This window comes from Dasypus novemcinctus, chromosome 20, assembly GCF_030445035.2.
Source record: "Dasypus novemcinctus isolate mDasNov1 chromosome 20, mDasNov1.1.hap2, whole genome shotgun sequence".
NCBI lineage: Eukaryota > Metazoa > Chordata > Mammalia > Cingulata > Dasypodidae > Dasypus > Dasypus novemcinctus.
This window is the reverse complement of record NC_080692.1, coordinates 20,345,962-20,361,661: the sequence shown is the minus strand read 5'-3', so window position 1 is coordinate 20,361,661 and position 15,700 is coordinate 20,345,962. Positions and strand designations below refer to the sequence as shown.

The 15,700-nt window shown below is 35.5% G+C and overlaps 1 protein-coding gene across 1 annotated transcript in view; it reads right to left on the bottom strand.

Annotated features, from left to right (window-relative positions):
- The window catches only part of KDM5A (lysine demethylase 5A), a 115,994-nt gene that overhangs the window by 39,510 nt on the left and 60,784 nt on the right, over positions 1-15,700 (bottom strand). Inside the window, exons 11-14 of the mRNA XM_071210118.1 lie at positions 8,095-8,276; positions 6,598-6,760; positions 4,692-4,811; positions 1,947-2,141 (exon numbers count right to left, since the gene is read on the bottom strand). Coding sequence (XP_071066219.1) covers positions 1,947-2,141; positions 4,692-4,811; positions 6,598-6,760; positions 8,095-8,276 — 660 coding nt within the window. The remainder of the gene's footprint in view (positions 1-1,946; positions 2,142-4,691; positions 4,812-6,597; positions 6,761-8,094; positions 8,277-15,700) is intronic.

Genomic DNA, 15,700 nt, shown 5'->3' with positions numbered 1-15,700 from the left:
TAAAAAATAAAGTGTCTTCTCAACCTACTAATTATTTTTAGTTATTACATTGAGCATATATTCTCCCAAGTTTGGGAGATCTCCAAACTTGTATTCTATTAAGTGGGCTTGAAATGGTAGTAACATATGCAAGAAAATGAACTTTGAACCGTACCTCAAACCACAGGCAAAAATGAACTTGAAGTATGTCATATACCTAAATGAGAGCTAAAACTATGAAACATCTGCAAATCATAGGAGAAAATCTTTGTGAGTCTGGAGTAGGCAATGGTTTCTGACATATAACCAAAAGCATGAGCGAAGAAGAAAAAACTGATAAATTAAACTGTCCTAAAATTAAGAAACTGTTTCTTCAAAAGACATTGCTGAGAAAAGGAAAAGACAAGCCACCAACTAGAGCAAATCACCTATCTGATAAATTATTTTATCCAGAATATATAAAGAACAGTTAAAACTCAACAATAATAAAGTAAACAATCCAATTTTTAAAAATATGGGCAGATGGACAGCCACCATAACAAGGAACTGAGAGATTCTACAACTGAAAGGAAAAGAGTCCCATCCATTGGCCCTATGGGATCAAAGTCCCCTCTCAATTAGAGGTGGAGTGGACATCACCATGCCAGAATCCTCAGGATTGAGGAAAGAACTATGGACTATTCTACTATAGACTACCTGTGATTCTAGCAATGCAAGAAACTGTATCATTGATGTGGAGGTAGTGGTCACTGGGTTCTGAGGGGACGGAGACGGAAAAACAGGGTAATACAGGGGGATTTTTGAGATGTGGGAATTGTCCTAAATGACACTACAGTGACAGATACAGGCCATTATATATCTTGCCAGAACCTACAGAATTGGGTGGAGAGAGTGTAAACTACAATGGAAACTGTAATCTATGCTTTGTGGCAATGCTCCAAAAACATGTTCATCATTTGCAATGAATGTACCACACTAATAAGGGATGTTATTAATATGGGAAAGTGTGGGAGATGTGCAGAGTGGGGCACGTGGGAATGTCCTATATTTTTTATGTAAAATTTATGTAATCTAAGTATCTTTAAAAAAAAAAAAAAGAAAAAGGGCAATGATTTGAACACTTCCCCAAAGATATACAGAAAGCAAATGAAAACAAAAAAAAATTTTTTTTTCCAAAGTGGTTTTACCTATTTTACATTTCCACCAGCATTGTGTATGAGAATGAGAGTTCAGTTGCTCTGCATCCTCAAACATACTTGATACAGTCTGTCTTTTTAATTTAGGCATTCTAGTAGGTTTGTAGTTTTATTTCATTGTGGTTTTAATTTGCATTTCCTTAATTACTAAAGATATTAAGCATCTTCTTTTGTTTTCATTTGCTTTCTGTATATCTCTGGGGAAGTATCTGTTCAAATCATTGCCCTTAATTCACTCTGACATTCTACAATCACCAGAAACACAACTTCTATTCAATACAAAGCCTAGAGAAAAAACAAAGACTTTAAATTTGTTTAAAGAAATATCACTATATTGTAAAAGATCTCAAAGATAAACTTAAGAAATTCTGCCTGATGGGATTTCATTAATGAAAATCTAGAGATGATATCAAGATTCCAATAATAAAAAGAAAGTGAAACAAAATAAAAAAGATTCCTAAAACTATTTCAACCTAAAGAAATCAAAATGGCAATTTTAAAAATACAAACACTTTCCAAATGAGTGATGTCTATGTTCAACTCTTAAAGGATGTGAAGACAACAGATTAATTTTTCCCCCCTATCTGGTGGCATTGTCGTCTTTTTTGGTGCATTTTTTTTACTAAGAGGTCCTAGGGATCAAACCTGGGTCCTCTGTATGGTAAATGGGAACTCAACTGCCATAGTGCTTCCCCAAATTAATTTTTATGGGTTCAATTTTTATATTCCATAAGAAGTATCAAATATTGGAAATGTGCTCAGCAATCTCACCATTTGTACAACAGACTCTCTTAATCGTGTCTCTTCTTCAGTCATGAGAGTCAATTCTTTGCAGACCATAGCAGCCAACCCCACATCTAAGCATTCTGGATCTGCTGCCATTTTGAAAATGAGCTCCTCATGTGAAAAGACACAATGGCGCCTTAGCCGTCGATAATGATTTACACACTGACGTCCAATGGGCAACTGAAGACAAGAAGATTACCAAATTAAATCACTTGTTTACAACATTCAAGATCCACTATTGACCCTCCAAATTCTCTGTTATTAGAAAGTAGAGAGAATAACAAATCCCATTTGAATATAAGAGACCGCTGCAAATATTAACCATTTATGGCTCAGGAAGAATTTCAAAGGCCTTTCCCATAAAAAATTCCCATCATGGAGCTGAGTGGTTGAACACCTGCTTCACATGAAAGAGGTATCAGGATCAATTCCAAGTACCTCCTTCAAAAAAAAAAAAATGAGAAAGAAAGGACAAGCTTAGATGCTGGCCTAAACTGTTGATTTTTAAATTCATTATGTACATCAAGAAGCAGGAGCTCCTTAGTATATAAGTGAGGCCCCAAAACACTTTTATACCAGTTTAAAAAGAGGCTCTTATAGGAAAAAGGGAAAAAAAAAAAAAAAAAGGCTATAAAGGGTTAAAGTCAGAGGTACTGGGCATTCAAGTTTCCATAGAACAAAAAAAAAACCAGGTATTATTGGAAGAAAAAAAGAAAACAGGGAAATGGGAAAGCACTAAGCAATCCACCTTGCATTTCAAATTCAAAAACTGACATTTTATTTTTTTGCAGAAAAGATGATTTTAGATTTTAACATCTAGAAATCTTTTTAAAATAACCAGTCTGATCCAAAGAGAATGCAAAACCATGAAATCATGAAATTATATCCTTTATCTTTCCCAACAGTGAAATGAACAAATGACTAAATGATTCCTTTTCATAAATCAACAAATACATTCTTTAAGATAAACTTTTATTTCTATAACTAGCAAACTTTGAGTCAAACTATGATACTAGGTAACTCTACACATACTCGCTCTAACTCTTTCCTACTACCAAGGTGGAAAAACTTAGCAGCTAAAGGAGTTTTGTTTGGATTTGGGAACTGTAATGTAAAAAAGAAAAAATAAGAAAATGGAAACTTTAAGAAACTTTTAGAATTCAAACTCCATTTTGAAAAAGATAGAAGGAATCAGAGGAATAACACTTGAACACTGTGAATTAAGTAGTATTTCTCTACTCTTGCAAAAAAACATCTTTCCCAATAAAATATATATAGATTCAACTTATGATTAGTAGTTATCTTGTCTATATATAATTCTTGTATTTCTTATTTCTTAAATACTTACCTGTTAAATATTTCACACATAGCCTCAAGATAAGGGCAAGAAAAACGAAGTGTAGGATTTGCAGTTCTTAATTATTACAATATTTAAGGAGACTACATAAAACAAGTGATTACCCATTATGGCATATAAAAATTAGTCCCATTACATTTTTCCACAGATAAAGCTGCTACAACTTTCCATTTTATCACATATTTCTTCTAAAGAGTACCAAAGGCTTTCACATGGATCATCTTACTTGTATGAGGTTATTAAGGGAATCAATTACCATCCATCTACCAGGTAAAAATCTCAGGCCCAGTGAAATTAAAAGAGCTACTCAAGGTAACACAATGAGCATCTTTACGACAGAAATCATTTCTAACTCATCTCTAAATCATCCGTTTTCCACCCTACACCTAGGTCAAGTAACATGTAAACCACAGGCACTCAATAAATGTTAGCTATATTTTGGAAACTAGGACTCAAACCCAAGAAAAGTCCTAAGCTCAGTCTTGTTCTTGCCAAATTATGTTCCTTCTTAGGCCTAAAAAGGGAGAAATTTTAAATTACTGGGTCAAAAAAGATTCATTATATAATTTAACTCACTAGCCAAGGAAACAAAAATGACCTCTTTGTTTAACCATGAAATTTTAAAAATTAAGATGCCTATAAAAAACATAGATCTAACATTATTAAAGAATTTTTCCCAAATGTTGGGAAGCAATTAAAAAGGGCATCACTGAAAGAAAAACGAAGTTAAACAGTATATTATAAATATGTATCTTTCCCCAACCAACATGATATAACCATAACTAATTACTTTTTGATATCTCACACAAAAGCAAACACAATCACTAGCGTTATCATTTACACAAAAGTATAACCCATAAAGATCTCAATATTACAGTTAATCTTTAAAAGTTAAAAAGGAATACAAAAACTTAAATGGCAGGAAGAATAAAATCATCTAATCTCTCAGAAGGAAAATAAAGAAGGGATTTTTTTTTTAAACAAAAATCACAGAGCTAAACACATGAAAATGTGGCAAAATTAACATTCAAAATGATCTATATAAATCAGGTCATCTTTTTAAGATCCAGAAGTGCTCAGAGAACACAATGGAGAGAAATCACATTCCCTCTGAAAAGAAGGAAGGAGTCACAGAGTACCAATTATCCATTTAAACAGAACAAAGGAAAATAATGAATGGATGAGAAGTAAAGAAATAGAGAATCCTCAAAATAACATGGTGCTGGAAACTAAATGAACTTTCTACAGAACCACCACCCAGTCTCCACTGAAGTATTCATGAACCCTGAGTTCAACCAAACTAATACGGCAACTAAAGTGCATTTTACGGGGGTGTTAGTAGACGTACAACAGCCACTTGCTATAGAACAGACCCAGTCAGCAGTACAGAAGTTCACAGCTTCAGCAAAGTTGTAGCCCTGGTTAAATCCTGAGTGATAGGCACGAGGAAATGTCACAACAAACTCGCCAGCGCACTGATTGGTCCTGTACACCTAAATGCAAATTGGGAACAAAGATACAAAACAAAACAAAACAAAACAAAAAGAGCAAAATGAGAGAAACAGATTTTATCAGTCAGCTAGTTTCAGAAGCATTTTTTTAAAATTGAAAATAATAAAGCATTAAACTACATAAACCAGAAAATATCAGGGTTTAAGTAGCCACAATTTCACACTCTGAAAATAGTCACTGGTAATAAATTATAATTTAGGACCAGAATTAACAGCCAAAACAAATTCTCAAACAGAAAATGTTACTCTCATTTAGCTACTAATTTCCTAACTTAAGAGAACTTTTCTTCACAACTGCCAAAAGATGGAAGCAACCCAAGTGCCCATCAAGTGATAAACTGGAGAAACAAAATGTGCTATATACATACAATGGAATATCATTCAGCATTAAAATGGCATGAAATTCTGATTCATGTGACAACAGGGATGAACCCAGAAGACATTATGTTGTGTGAAATAAGCCAGACACAAAAGGACAAATAGTGTATGATCTCTATGAAATAATTAGAACAAGCAAACTTAAGAGTTTCTGAATCTAGAATATAGGTTACCAGGGACTGAGTTGGGGATAAAGAATAGGGAGTCAACACTTAAAATTTTACAGCAGTTCTATTTGAGTAGACTGCAAAGTTTTGGTAATGGATGGCGGTGATGGTAGCACAACACTGTGAATGTAATTAACAGCACCGAATTATATATGTGAATGTCACTGATAGGGGAAATTTTTGGTCATGTATGTTACTAAAATAATAGGACTGTACAACACAATAAACCCTATTGTAAATGATGGACTACAGTTAATAGTTATTTATAAAAATGTTTTTCCACGAATTGTAACAAATGTACCTCACTAAAGCATGGTGTTAATAATAGGGTGGTATTAAGAAACTGTATTTTATGCATATTTCTGTAAACCTACAACTTCTCTAACAAAAAAAGCAAGAAAAAGGGAAAGAAATGCACAAATATAAGTCAATTATAGAAGTGTTAAAAAAAAAAAAGAGAAACTTTTTCTTTTGTTTCTTTTACTCCTGTGTTATAATTAACAATACAGGACACAATTTCCTCCTACCTTTGTAATAATTTTTAGAAATTAAACTGATTAGCTCATATAGTGATATTCTCAAATCACGTTTTTTCCCTGAATCTTACTTTGCTTTATAATAATATTACTACTTAACTTTTGAAAGGTCCAAGATTCTACTATAAATTCACTCTTTAAAGACCAAGTAATACTACTATTACACAATCCATTTTCCCATTAAGATAATGATGAATACTTGATACATTTATTAATATGTACTTTATCAGGTAATTTTAACTTAAATTTAAGAATTTTCGACACCACTGAAAATAGAAAAGATAGCTGTAATTTTTACTTTATTATATCATGTATTAAAAGCTGTGCGATCTTTATATGAAACATAATCTCTAAAAGGATAAGCATTAGAGTTGCCAAAATAGCAATATTTTGTTCATTAGAAATAATAAAGAATATAAGATTTTTGTTAAAGTTAGCATATAATCCTTTACTGAAAGCAGAAAGTCATTTTAATAGGTAGCTATTCAAAATGTGTAACTCATGATTTAAAACAACTCTTTTAAATAGATAAAATTCCCTCCCTTCAGGAGAGTGTAAGTTCCAACTTGGTTAGACGATAATATGAACTTTCACCTCGCCAGTTACAAAACAAAGCATATACTGTGATTTTATCTAATCAAACACTAGCATAAATTAAAACTATTAAAGGAGACACAAAAGACTCACAGGCACACCATGTTCCATGAGGACATTGGGGTTCATGATGGTGACTAACTGATGTAGGAGATCAGGCTGGGATTCAAATAACTCAGGGGCTAGCTCTCTCATCACCTCCTCCAGTTGTTCTGCAGCATGAGATGGCACACCATACCATGTCTTTGGCTCCCCCCTAGCAAAAGAAAGAAATGATTAGCTAAGTACAGTGTGGTGCCACAGAGGCCAGGGGATCTTAATTATACTTAACTTTGTCTTGTTCCATGGCTATAGACTATATGACCTGAATCCTGGCAAACATCTCATAAACCTGTGATATTGTTCATAACAGGAGGTAAGGCAAGAATATATGGACAGATGGATACATAATTTATCACTACAATTAGAAAAGCATCTCAAAGAAGATGAACTCTTTAAGGTGAATCAGTAATAGTTATCTTCATATGGGAAGGAAACTACTTGAAATGTAAGCACTGTTTCAATGAACAAGTCCACAGGACTTTCCAATTATCACAATAATCAAAATAAAAGTCAATGTTTCTAGAAAGCCTTTAAATAAACGTATTGAGTTCCATTTTAGTATCCAAGAAAATAAGTCAAGGTTTGAACTTGTTGACACCTTAAAAATAGTTTAAAACTGTAAGGACCAAAAATTTGGCATTATGAATCCACTAAACTCTAGTGGACTAGAGCTCATTTATTATACTAAGTTGTACTCCTAGGAAATGGATTTAGACATGCTACTTTATTGGATATCTGAATTTCTTAATCCTAATACAATTCACAAGGCTATATAGAGCAGTGCTGCCCCCAATAACATCGGAGATGATGAAAACGTTCTGTATCTGGGCTGGCCAATACAGCAGGCCCTAGGCACAAGTGGCTATGAAGTACTTGAAATGTGACTGAAGAATTTTTAATTTACTTAATCTTGACTAATTTAAATTTAGTCACATGTGGCTAGTGGCTACCATAGCAATCAGTGAAGCAATGAAAGTAGAGCAAGAAAACTATTAGACTTTTTTACTGCATACTGTGATCTTGGCAATATCTTCCAAATGGAGAAAAATATCATTTATTTAAGCTATCGTAATACTGGACAAGTAAAGCTAAACCAAAAATTCAGCAAAAGAACTCAATGAACTGCATATATAATACAGGAGTTTGGCGGGGGGGAATATTATTGAAAAGAAAAAAAAACATTTGAAAATTTCAAACACTTAAGGTTACTGAGATCTTAAACTTCCTACCTTCCACAACAAAAGACAGACCCAATAATTATCATGTATACCAGCAAGTATAAATTCTCTGGTTTAAACAATATATTCCGATGCACACAGACACATTAAAAGGGAAGAGTCTGAAATGCTATATACCCTCAGACCTCCACTTTTCTCTCCTCAATATATTATTCTACTTTTGGTAGAGTCAGCTCCTCCTTAACAGATCACCTAGTATTACAATGTAAAATGGTCACAAGACATGTATACAGGAGAAAGCTGTGCATACCAGTGCAAGTAGTTAATGGAGTAACTCCAGTGATCTTCAATGTGCCAGCAGAAAGAAGAGAAACACATTCCTACATAGAGCCATGGCACCTTCATACCAGAAATGTCCACATTGATATGAGCAAGAACAGACTGCTCCAGGACAGGCATGTTATTCAAGTTCCAACCAGAAAGTGCATATTCCTATTAAAAATAAGGGGGGTGGGGGTGGCAAATAAGAGATCACAAATAACAAGTGTCCAGCAAAAATCTCAAAGGGATCTCCAAAAACATAAAAACCTCATAATACGTACAATAATCCAGTGCATAGAACCTATGCTCTTTGTTCACCACTACACGTAACTCATATAACTGAATATTTAATCATATCTCTTGTCTAAGTTCTATTTGAAGTTCCCTTAATTATTTCAGATACCCTGGATACTCTGAAGCACATGAGCTTTTTTATTTCTCCCCAAGTTACCAGTAAAATAATGTGAGACCAATCTTAATAGGTCACGATTCTATTTCTACTTCATCCCCAGTAGCATAACTATCCAAAATTTTTATCACTATGTTTATAGAATGATGCTAATATTGTGGAGACAAAGCATAATAAAAAATATAATCCTGTACTTGTACAAACACAGAAAAATGAGATTATGCAAAAGGCCACCACCGCCAAACTCCACTAAAAACCCTTCTAGAAATACTGGATAAATTTTAACAATTAAAAATAAAATTGTTTCATATCTGAATGCAAGAGAGAGCGCAATTCCCAACTCCTAAAAACAAAGAAAGGAAGCAAAGACAGTATGAAAATGGGAAGCTGTTGGCAGAGTTTTCATGGGGGTTTCCAACTGGATACAATCACTAGACAATGAGTTTCAAATATCCATCCGCGAGGCCATATGAGGTAGAGACTTAAAATGCTTATCATGCTTTTGGAGGACAATTCTCCAACTGGGGTCTCTGAACCTCAAGATCATTTCAGATTCTACAGAATGAAAATTATTTTCATAATAATCCAGAGACATTATTTGCCATCTCCATTCTCTTTCTTGCAGAAGTATAGTGTGAGTTTTCAGAGGATACATGATATATATCACAATAGACCAAGGGTTCTTAACTGTGAGCTTGAATTGAAATTCAAAAGAAACGTTATTCTTGTGGGGATATGTGTGGATGTGATATATTTATTAAACAATTCATAGTATAGTGTGGATTAGTAAGAGGTCCGTGGTTTTCACGTGACTGGCAAAGGGGTCTGTGGAACAAAAAAGGTTAGGAACCCCTGCCAGTGACAATGAAGAAACAGATACTATTAAGCCAGACATTAATGATATTTGTAAAAACAGTGTCACTGTTTTGGAAATTCATTTAATTTTAATTTAAAAAATGTTATTTGTGTTAATCTATGATGGGTTTACTATTATTTTTAATGGAATAAATATTTTAACAATTTCTCAGGTTTTATTCTAATATAGCAAATAATGATATATATCTAATACAAAAACAAAAGCTCTTTAAGGAATTCAATTATTTAAGGTCTTCAATAATAATAAAAGGCTCCTATGGCAAAGAAGTCTGAGAAGTGTTCAATTAGAAAAACCACTCACCAGCTTTTGGAAGGAGCAAGGAAGCTTGTTTTTGCCAGGACTTTTGGGAGAAGGGGGAAAAATTACCCATAACAAACTGAAACCCCAAGCTTTTGCCACTCTCAAGTATGGAGTCCAAATGCACATTCTCTGCATAATGTGAGAACTATGACCTTAGAAATTAGCATGAAAAGTGGTCCAAGTGGACTTACTGATATTCTACTATAAAACTACTGTGAATAGTAATAAAAGAAACTGCAACCTTGAGATGGAGAAAGTGGACAGAGTAGTTGCTGACGGCAGGGAGAGGGAAGAAGAGATGAGATGTGGGGGCATTTTTGGGACTTTGAGTTGTCCTAAATGATATTGCAGGGTCAGATGCTGGACTTTATATATCCTGCCAGAACCCACTGAATGTACCAGGGGAGAGTGTGAACAAAAGGGTAAACTATTATCTATATGATGCAGCAGTACTCCAAAACGTGTTCACCAAGTGCGATGAGTGTGCCACAATGATGGAGGAGGTGTTGGTGTGGGAGGAGTGGGGGTGGGGGTTGGGGGGTATACGGGAATCTCTTGTATTTTTTAATTTAAAAAGTGGTCCAGGGCCACTGGCATGCTAAAGCTTCTAAACAAAGTAAAAATAACTTTGCACTGAAGTTTTAAAATACAGGATATTCTTGCTGAAGATAAACTCACAATAAAAAATTACAAAGCACAGAAGAAAATGAACCACAATGAAAAGTCAGCTGATATAACAGAATGGATACCCAAGAATGCAAAATTATAGAAAATATTAAAGAAACTGTAAAATAATCTTGGATGGTCACATGTTGATTTCTAGGCCCTCCTTAGAGACCATTAAAATCACAATAAACACGTTTTAAAAGCTACTAGCCCCTCCACCAAAAAAAGAATGAAAGAAAAAAGGTAGCAGTGAACCTGTCAAACAATTTTTGAAAAATGGAAAGCAGATGTATGGTAACAGACATAGTAGAGAAATTTCAAACTAAAGTTCCTGCAGAAAGGGATGGGGACCAGCAAGTAAACCAGTCCTTTTAAAAAAAATCCGAAAGGGTCAGCGAGCGCACGAAGACTGTCAATATCACAGAAGGCAGGGGCAAGGAAAAAAACTGAGAATAAGGAATTTGGCTTGAAGACTCTCTCCCATCCTTGTTCTCCATCCCCGACAGGAAATGGGAAGTTAAGTCTTTGGGGAAACTGAACCATAAAAGTTCCAGACCCAGGAACACCAGACAAAACAAAGCACAGAATGAGACTCAATACTGAAAACTGGGAAATAAATTGTCCTCCTCCCAAAACACTGGCAGTCAGGTATATTACACTCCCAAGCAGAAGACTAGGGATTTGCCACTGCGAAAATTATATATTTAACAACAGCACAATTTTAAAAATTCAACGAAAGGGTTGAAATAGAAAAGCTGAAAAATCCTCTAAAAAAATAGAAGTAAATGATGGAGAGATAGAGAACAGAAAGAAAACACATAAAATTAAAGGCTTAAAATTTCTGCTTGGGGGACGATAAATATGTATTCTTCCCTATTCCCGGACATAATATTTAAAAAAAAAAAACATGAGAAGACTCTGAAAGGTAGAGAGAAAAAGGGAGACCATTGATCTAGGGATAGGACCCAAAGAGCAACACAAAGACGAGTTCCCTGGATTTCCTTTCCACCTTATATATTTATAATAGACTTGGGGCCAAATAAGCTGAAAACCCAGAAAACATCTACAGGGGCACACACGCATACACACAAGCCCCAGCAAGTGGTCATTCTCTCTGGTCAGAGGACCATAAGGGGAACAGCTAAGCAAGACAGAAAACTTTTAGATAGCTCTTCTATTCTAGCCAAATGCCACAGAAAAAAAACTGTGGTCCCACCCCCTCCCATACCACCGAAGGTGAAGTAGAAAGCTTAGACTTCCAAAACTGCCAGGCCACATGGCACCACAATCAGCCACCAGGGTATGCTCCAAGAAGGCTGGTGAAGAATCTAGGACTTTCACACACCTGGCATAACCAGCCTGCTGCCTGTAGCCTCCCTTCCCCTCCATTACCCTGTGATGTCAGTGAAAAAATGTGTGAAGAAGACTGAACCCTGTCAGTCTACTCAGCAGTAACAAGGCACCTTCCCCTCCCCAATGGGGTGGTATGAGAGAAAGCCTGGCAGAGAACCAAGGCATTCACAACAGCCCAGCAGTAATGGTGCCATTTCCCCTTCATGGCAGCAGTGGAGGTCATGTGGGGAGCAGTAACAAGGCACTCCTACCCCTCTCAGCCAGAGAGGATCAGTGGAAACCCTAAAGGGATCTAGAACTCCCACACATGCCCAGTAGTAAAAGGAATCCCTCCCCCTCCCTGCCTCTCTCTTCAGGTATCAATGGAGGCTAAGTCAAGAAGCTAGACTTCAATCTTCACCTAGCAGTAAGGAGGAAGCACCACCCCTATCCCCTCAGCTTCTGGAAAAATGTCAGAGAAATCAAGCTAAAACTGAAGATTTAAGGAAGATCCAAAGATGTGTAACACCTAAAATGGCCAATTTTCAATTAAAAAAATCATCTGCCATATAAAGAAACAGAAAGATCTCAAAGTGAATGAAAAAAGGATGATCAATAAAAATTTTACATCCCAAATATGTGGGTTATACATTCTTCTCATTCTCATGTATCTTTCTACAGGAGAGACCAGATGCTAGGTCACAAAGCAGGTCTCAATGAACATAAAAAGACTGAAATTATACAAAGCACCTTCTCTAATCATAACAGAATGAGGCCAGACATCAATAATAGAGAGGAAATGTGAGGAGGCTAAACAACATACTCCTGAACAATCAGTGGATCAAAGAATAGTAAAATACATTAGTAAATATCTTGAAACGAATGAAAAGTACACAACTTACCAAAATTTATGGAATACAGGAAAGGTAGTACTGAGGAAATTTAGAGCCCTAAAATGGACTATATTAAAAAAGAAGAAAGAGCTAAAATCGAAGACCTAACTGAACAGCAAACCAATCCTAAAGGAAGCAAAGGAAAGAAAAATGATAATGATTAGAGCAGAAATAAATGAAATTGAGAACAAATAGAGAAAAATCAACAAAATCAAAAGCTGGTTCTTTTGAAAAGATCAATAAAATTGGCAAATCCCTAGCTGAATAACAGCAAAAAGAAAGAGAAGATGTAAATAAACCAGAAACCAAAGTGGGATGTTATGAATGACCCCACAGAAATTAAAAGGATCATAATAAGACATTATGAGAAACTGACAACAAATTAGAAAACTTAGATGAAATGAACAAATTCTTAGAAAAGCACAATCTACACCCACTCTTCAAGAAACACAGGAACTTAACAACCAATCACATTTAAAGAGATTATCAGTTATTAAAAATCTCTCAACAAAGAAAAGTCCAGGACCAGATGGCTTCACAGGTGAATTCTACCAAGCATTTCAAGAAAATTAAATACCAATCCTGTTTAAACTCTTCCAAAAATTTGAAGAGGGAAAAGTACCCAACACATTCTATGAAACTAACATCACCTTAATAGCAAAGCCAAATAAAAATACTACAAGAAAAGAAAATTACAGCCCAATCTCGCTAATGAACACAGATAAAAAATTCTCAACAAAATAATCGCAAATAGAATCCAACAGCATATCAAAAGAATAATACACCATGACCAAGTGGATTTATTCCTGGCATGCAAGCTTGGTTCAACATTTAAAAAATCAATTATTGGGAAGCTGAACTGGCTCAACTGATAGAGTGTCCCACCTACCACATGGGAGGTCCAGGGTTCAAACCCAGGGCCACCTGACCCATGTGATGAGCTGGCCCACGCGCAGTGCTGATGCACGCAAGGAATACTGCCATCCCGCACGAAAAAAGTGCAGCATGCCCAGGAGTGGTGCTGCACACACGGAGAGCTGATGCAGCAAGATGACCCAACAAAAAGAGACAAAGATTCCCCGTGCCACTGACAAAAACACAAGCGGACACAGAACACACGGAATGGACAGAGACAGCAGATGGGGGGGTGGGGGGAATGAATAATAAATCTTTAGGGGAAAAAATGATCATAATACTCCACGTTAACAAATTGAAGAAAAAAAAACCACATGATCATTTTGTGCAGAAAAGGTATTTGACAAAATCCAGTTCCTTTCTTGATAAGAACACTGCAAAAGACAGGAATAGTAGGAAGGCTCCTCAATATGATAAAGAGCATACATGAAACACCCATGCCAACATAATATTCAATGGGGAGAAGTTGAAAGCTTTTCCTCTAAGATCAGAAACAAGATGATCACTGTCACAACTGTTATTCAACATTGTACTAGTTTTAGCTAGAGCAATAAGTTAAAAAAAAAAAAAGGCATCCAAATAGCAAAAGAGGAATTAAAACTCTTACTGTTAGCAGATGACATGATCCTATCTTCAGAAATTTCTGAAATGTCTTCCACGAAGCTGCTTGAAGCTAATAAATGAGTTCAGCAAAGTGGAAGGATACAAAATCAACACACAAAAGTCAGTAATGTTTCTGTACACAAGTATACAAGTACTGAACAATCTGAGGAGGGAATGAGGGGAAAAATTCCATTTACAATAGCAAAGAAAGACTCAAATACCTAGGAATCAATGTAACCAAAGAAGTACAGCACCTATATTCAGAAAACTACAAAACAATGCTAAAAGAAAGCAAAGACCTAAACAAATAGAAAGACATTCCATGTACATGGATTGTATAAGACTATTGTGAAGCTGTCAATCCTACCCAAACTAATTTATACATTCAATGCAATACCAGTCAAAATTCTAACAGCCTACTTTACAGAAAAAGAAAAGGCAACTCCCAAATTTATTTGGGAAGGGAAAGTGCACCCAAATAGCAAAAAAACATCCTAAAAAAGAAGAGCAATGTGGGAGGCTTCTCATCTTGAAACATATTACAAAGATACTGGTGTCAGCAAAGATACAGCACGGTCTTGGCATAAAGATAGACACATCAATCAGTGGATTAGAAATCAGAGTCCAGAAACAAACCCTCACCTCTACAGCCAACTGGTTTTAGACAAACCCAACAAGTCCACATTACTGGGTAAAAACAGTTTCTTCAACAAATGGTGCTGAAACAAATGAATAAAAGAAGATCCCTATTCTCACTCCCTACTCAAGAATTAACTCAAAATGGAGCAAAGACCGAAACATAAAAGCCAGGACCATAAAATTACTAGAAGAAAACATAGTGGAAAATCTTAAAGATCTTGTGGTAGGTGGCATTTTCTTGGACATTACACCCAAAGCACAAGCAATAAAAGAAAAAAATAGATAATTGGGATCTCCTCAAAATTAAACACTTTTGCACCTCAAAGGACTTTGTCAAAAAAGGTGAAAATGGGGCCAATTCAATGGGAGAAATATTTGGAAACCACGTATCTGATAAGGGTTTAATATCCATGATATACAAAGAGATACTACAGCACAACAATAAAAAAAAAAAAAAAAAAAATGACCTGAATAAAAAAATGGGCAGAAGACTTGAACACCAAGCCCCAACCAAAAAAAAAAAAAACAAAACAAAACCAGACTTGAATAGATATTAGCCCCAAAGAAATACAGATAGCAAATAAAAACACATTAAAATTGTTCAACATCACTAGCAATTAGGGAATTATAAATCAAAGCTACCTCCTACCCTCTAGTTTATTGGACTTACCCCAGCCAGCTAACAGGGAGGTGAAGAAGGTCAACCACCACACCAGGGAACCAAGAGTGCCTATAACTACAAACAGGAGAATTGCATCCATCATCCAAGTGGAATCTAAGCACCCTCTCGATACAGAGGTGGAGCAGACATAACCATCCCAGGGTACACAGAATGAAGGAATAGAGTATGGATTAGAGTAGACTTACTGACACTCTATTCTGGAACTAATGTGATTAGTAATGGAAATAAATGTAGCGCTGAGCTAGAGAAAGTGGCCATGGTAGCTGCTGAGGGTGGGGA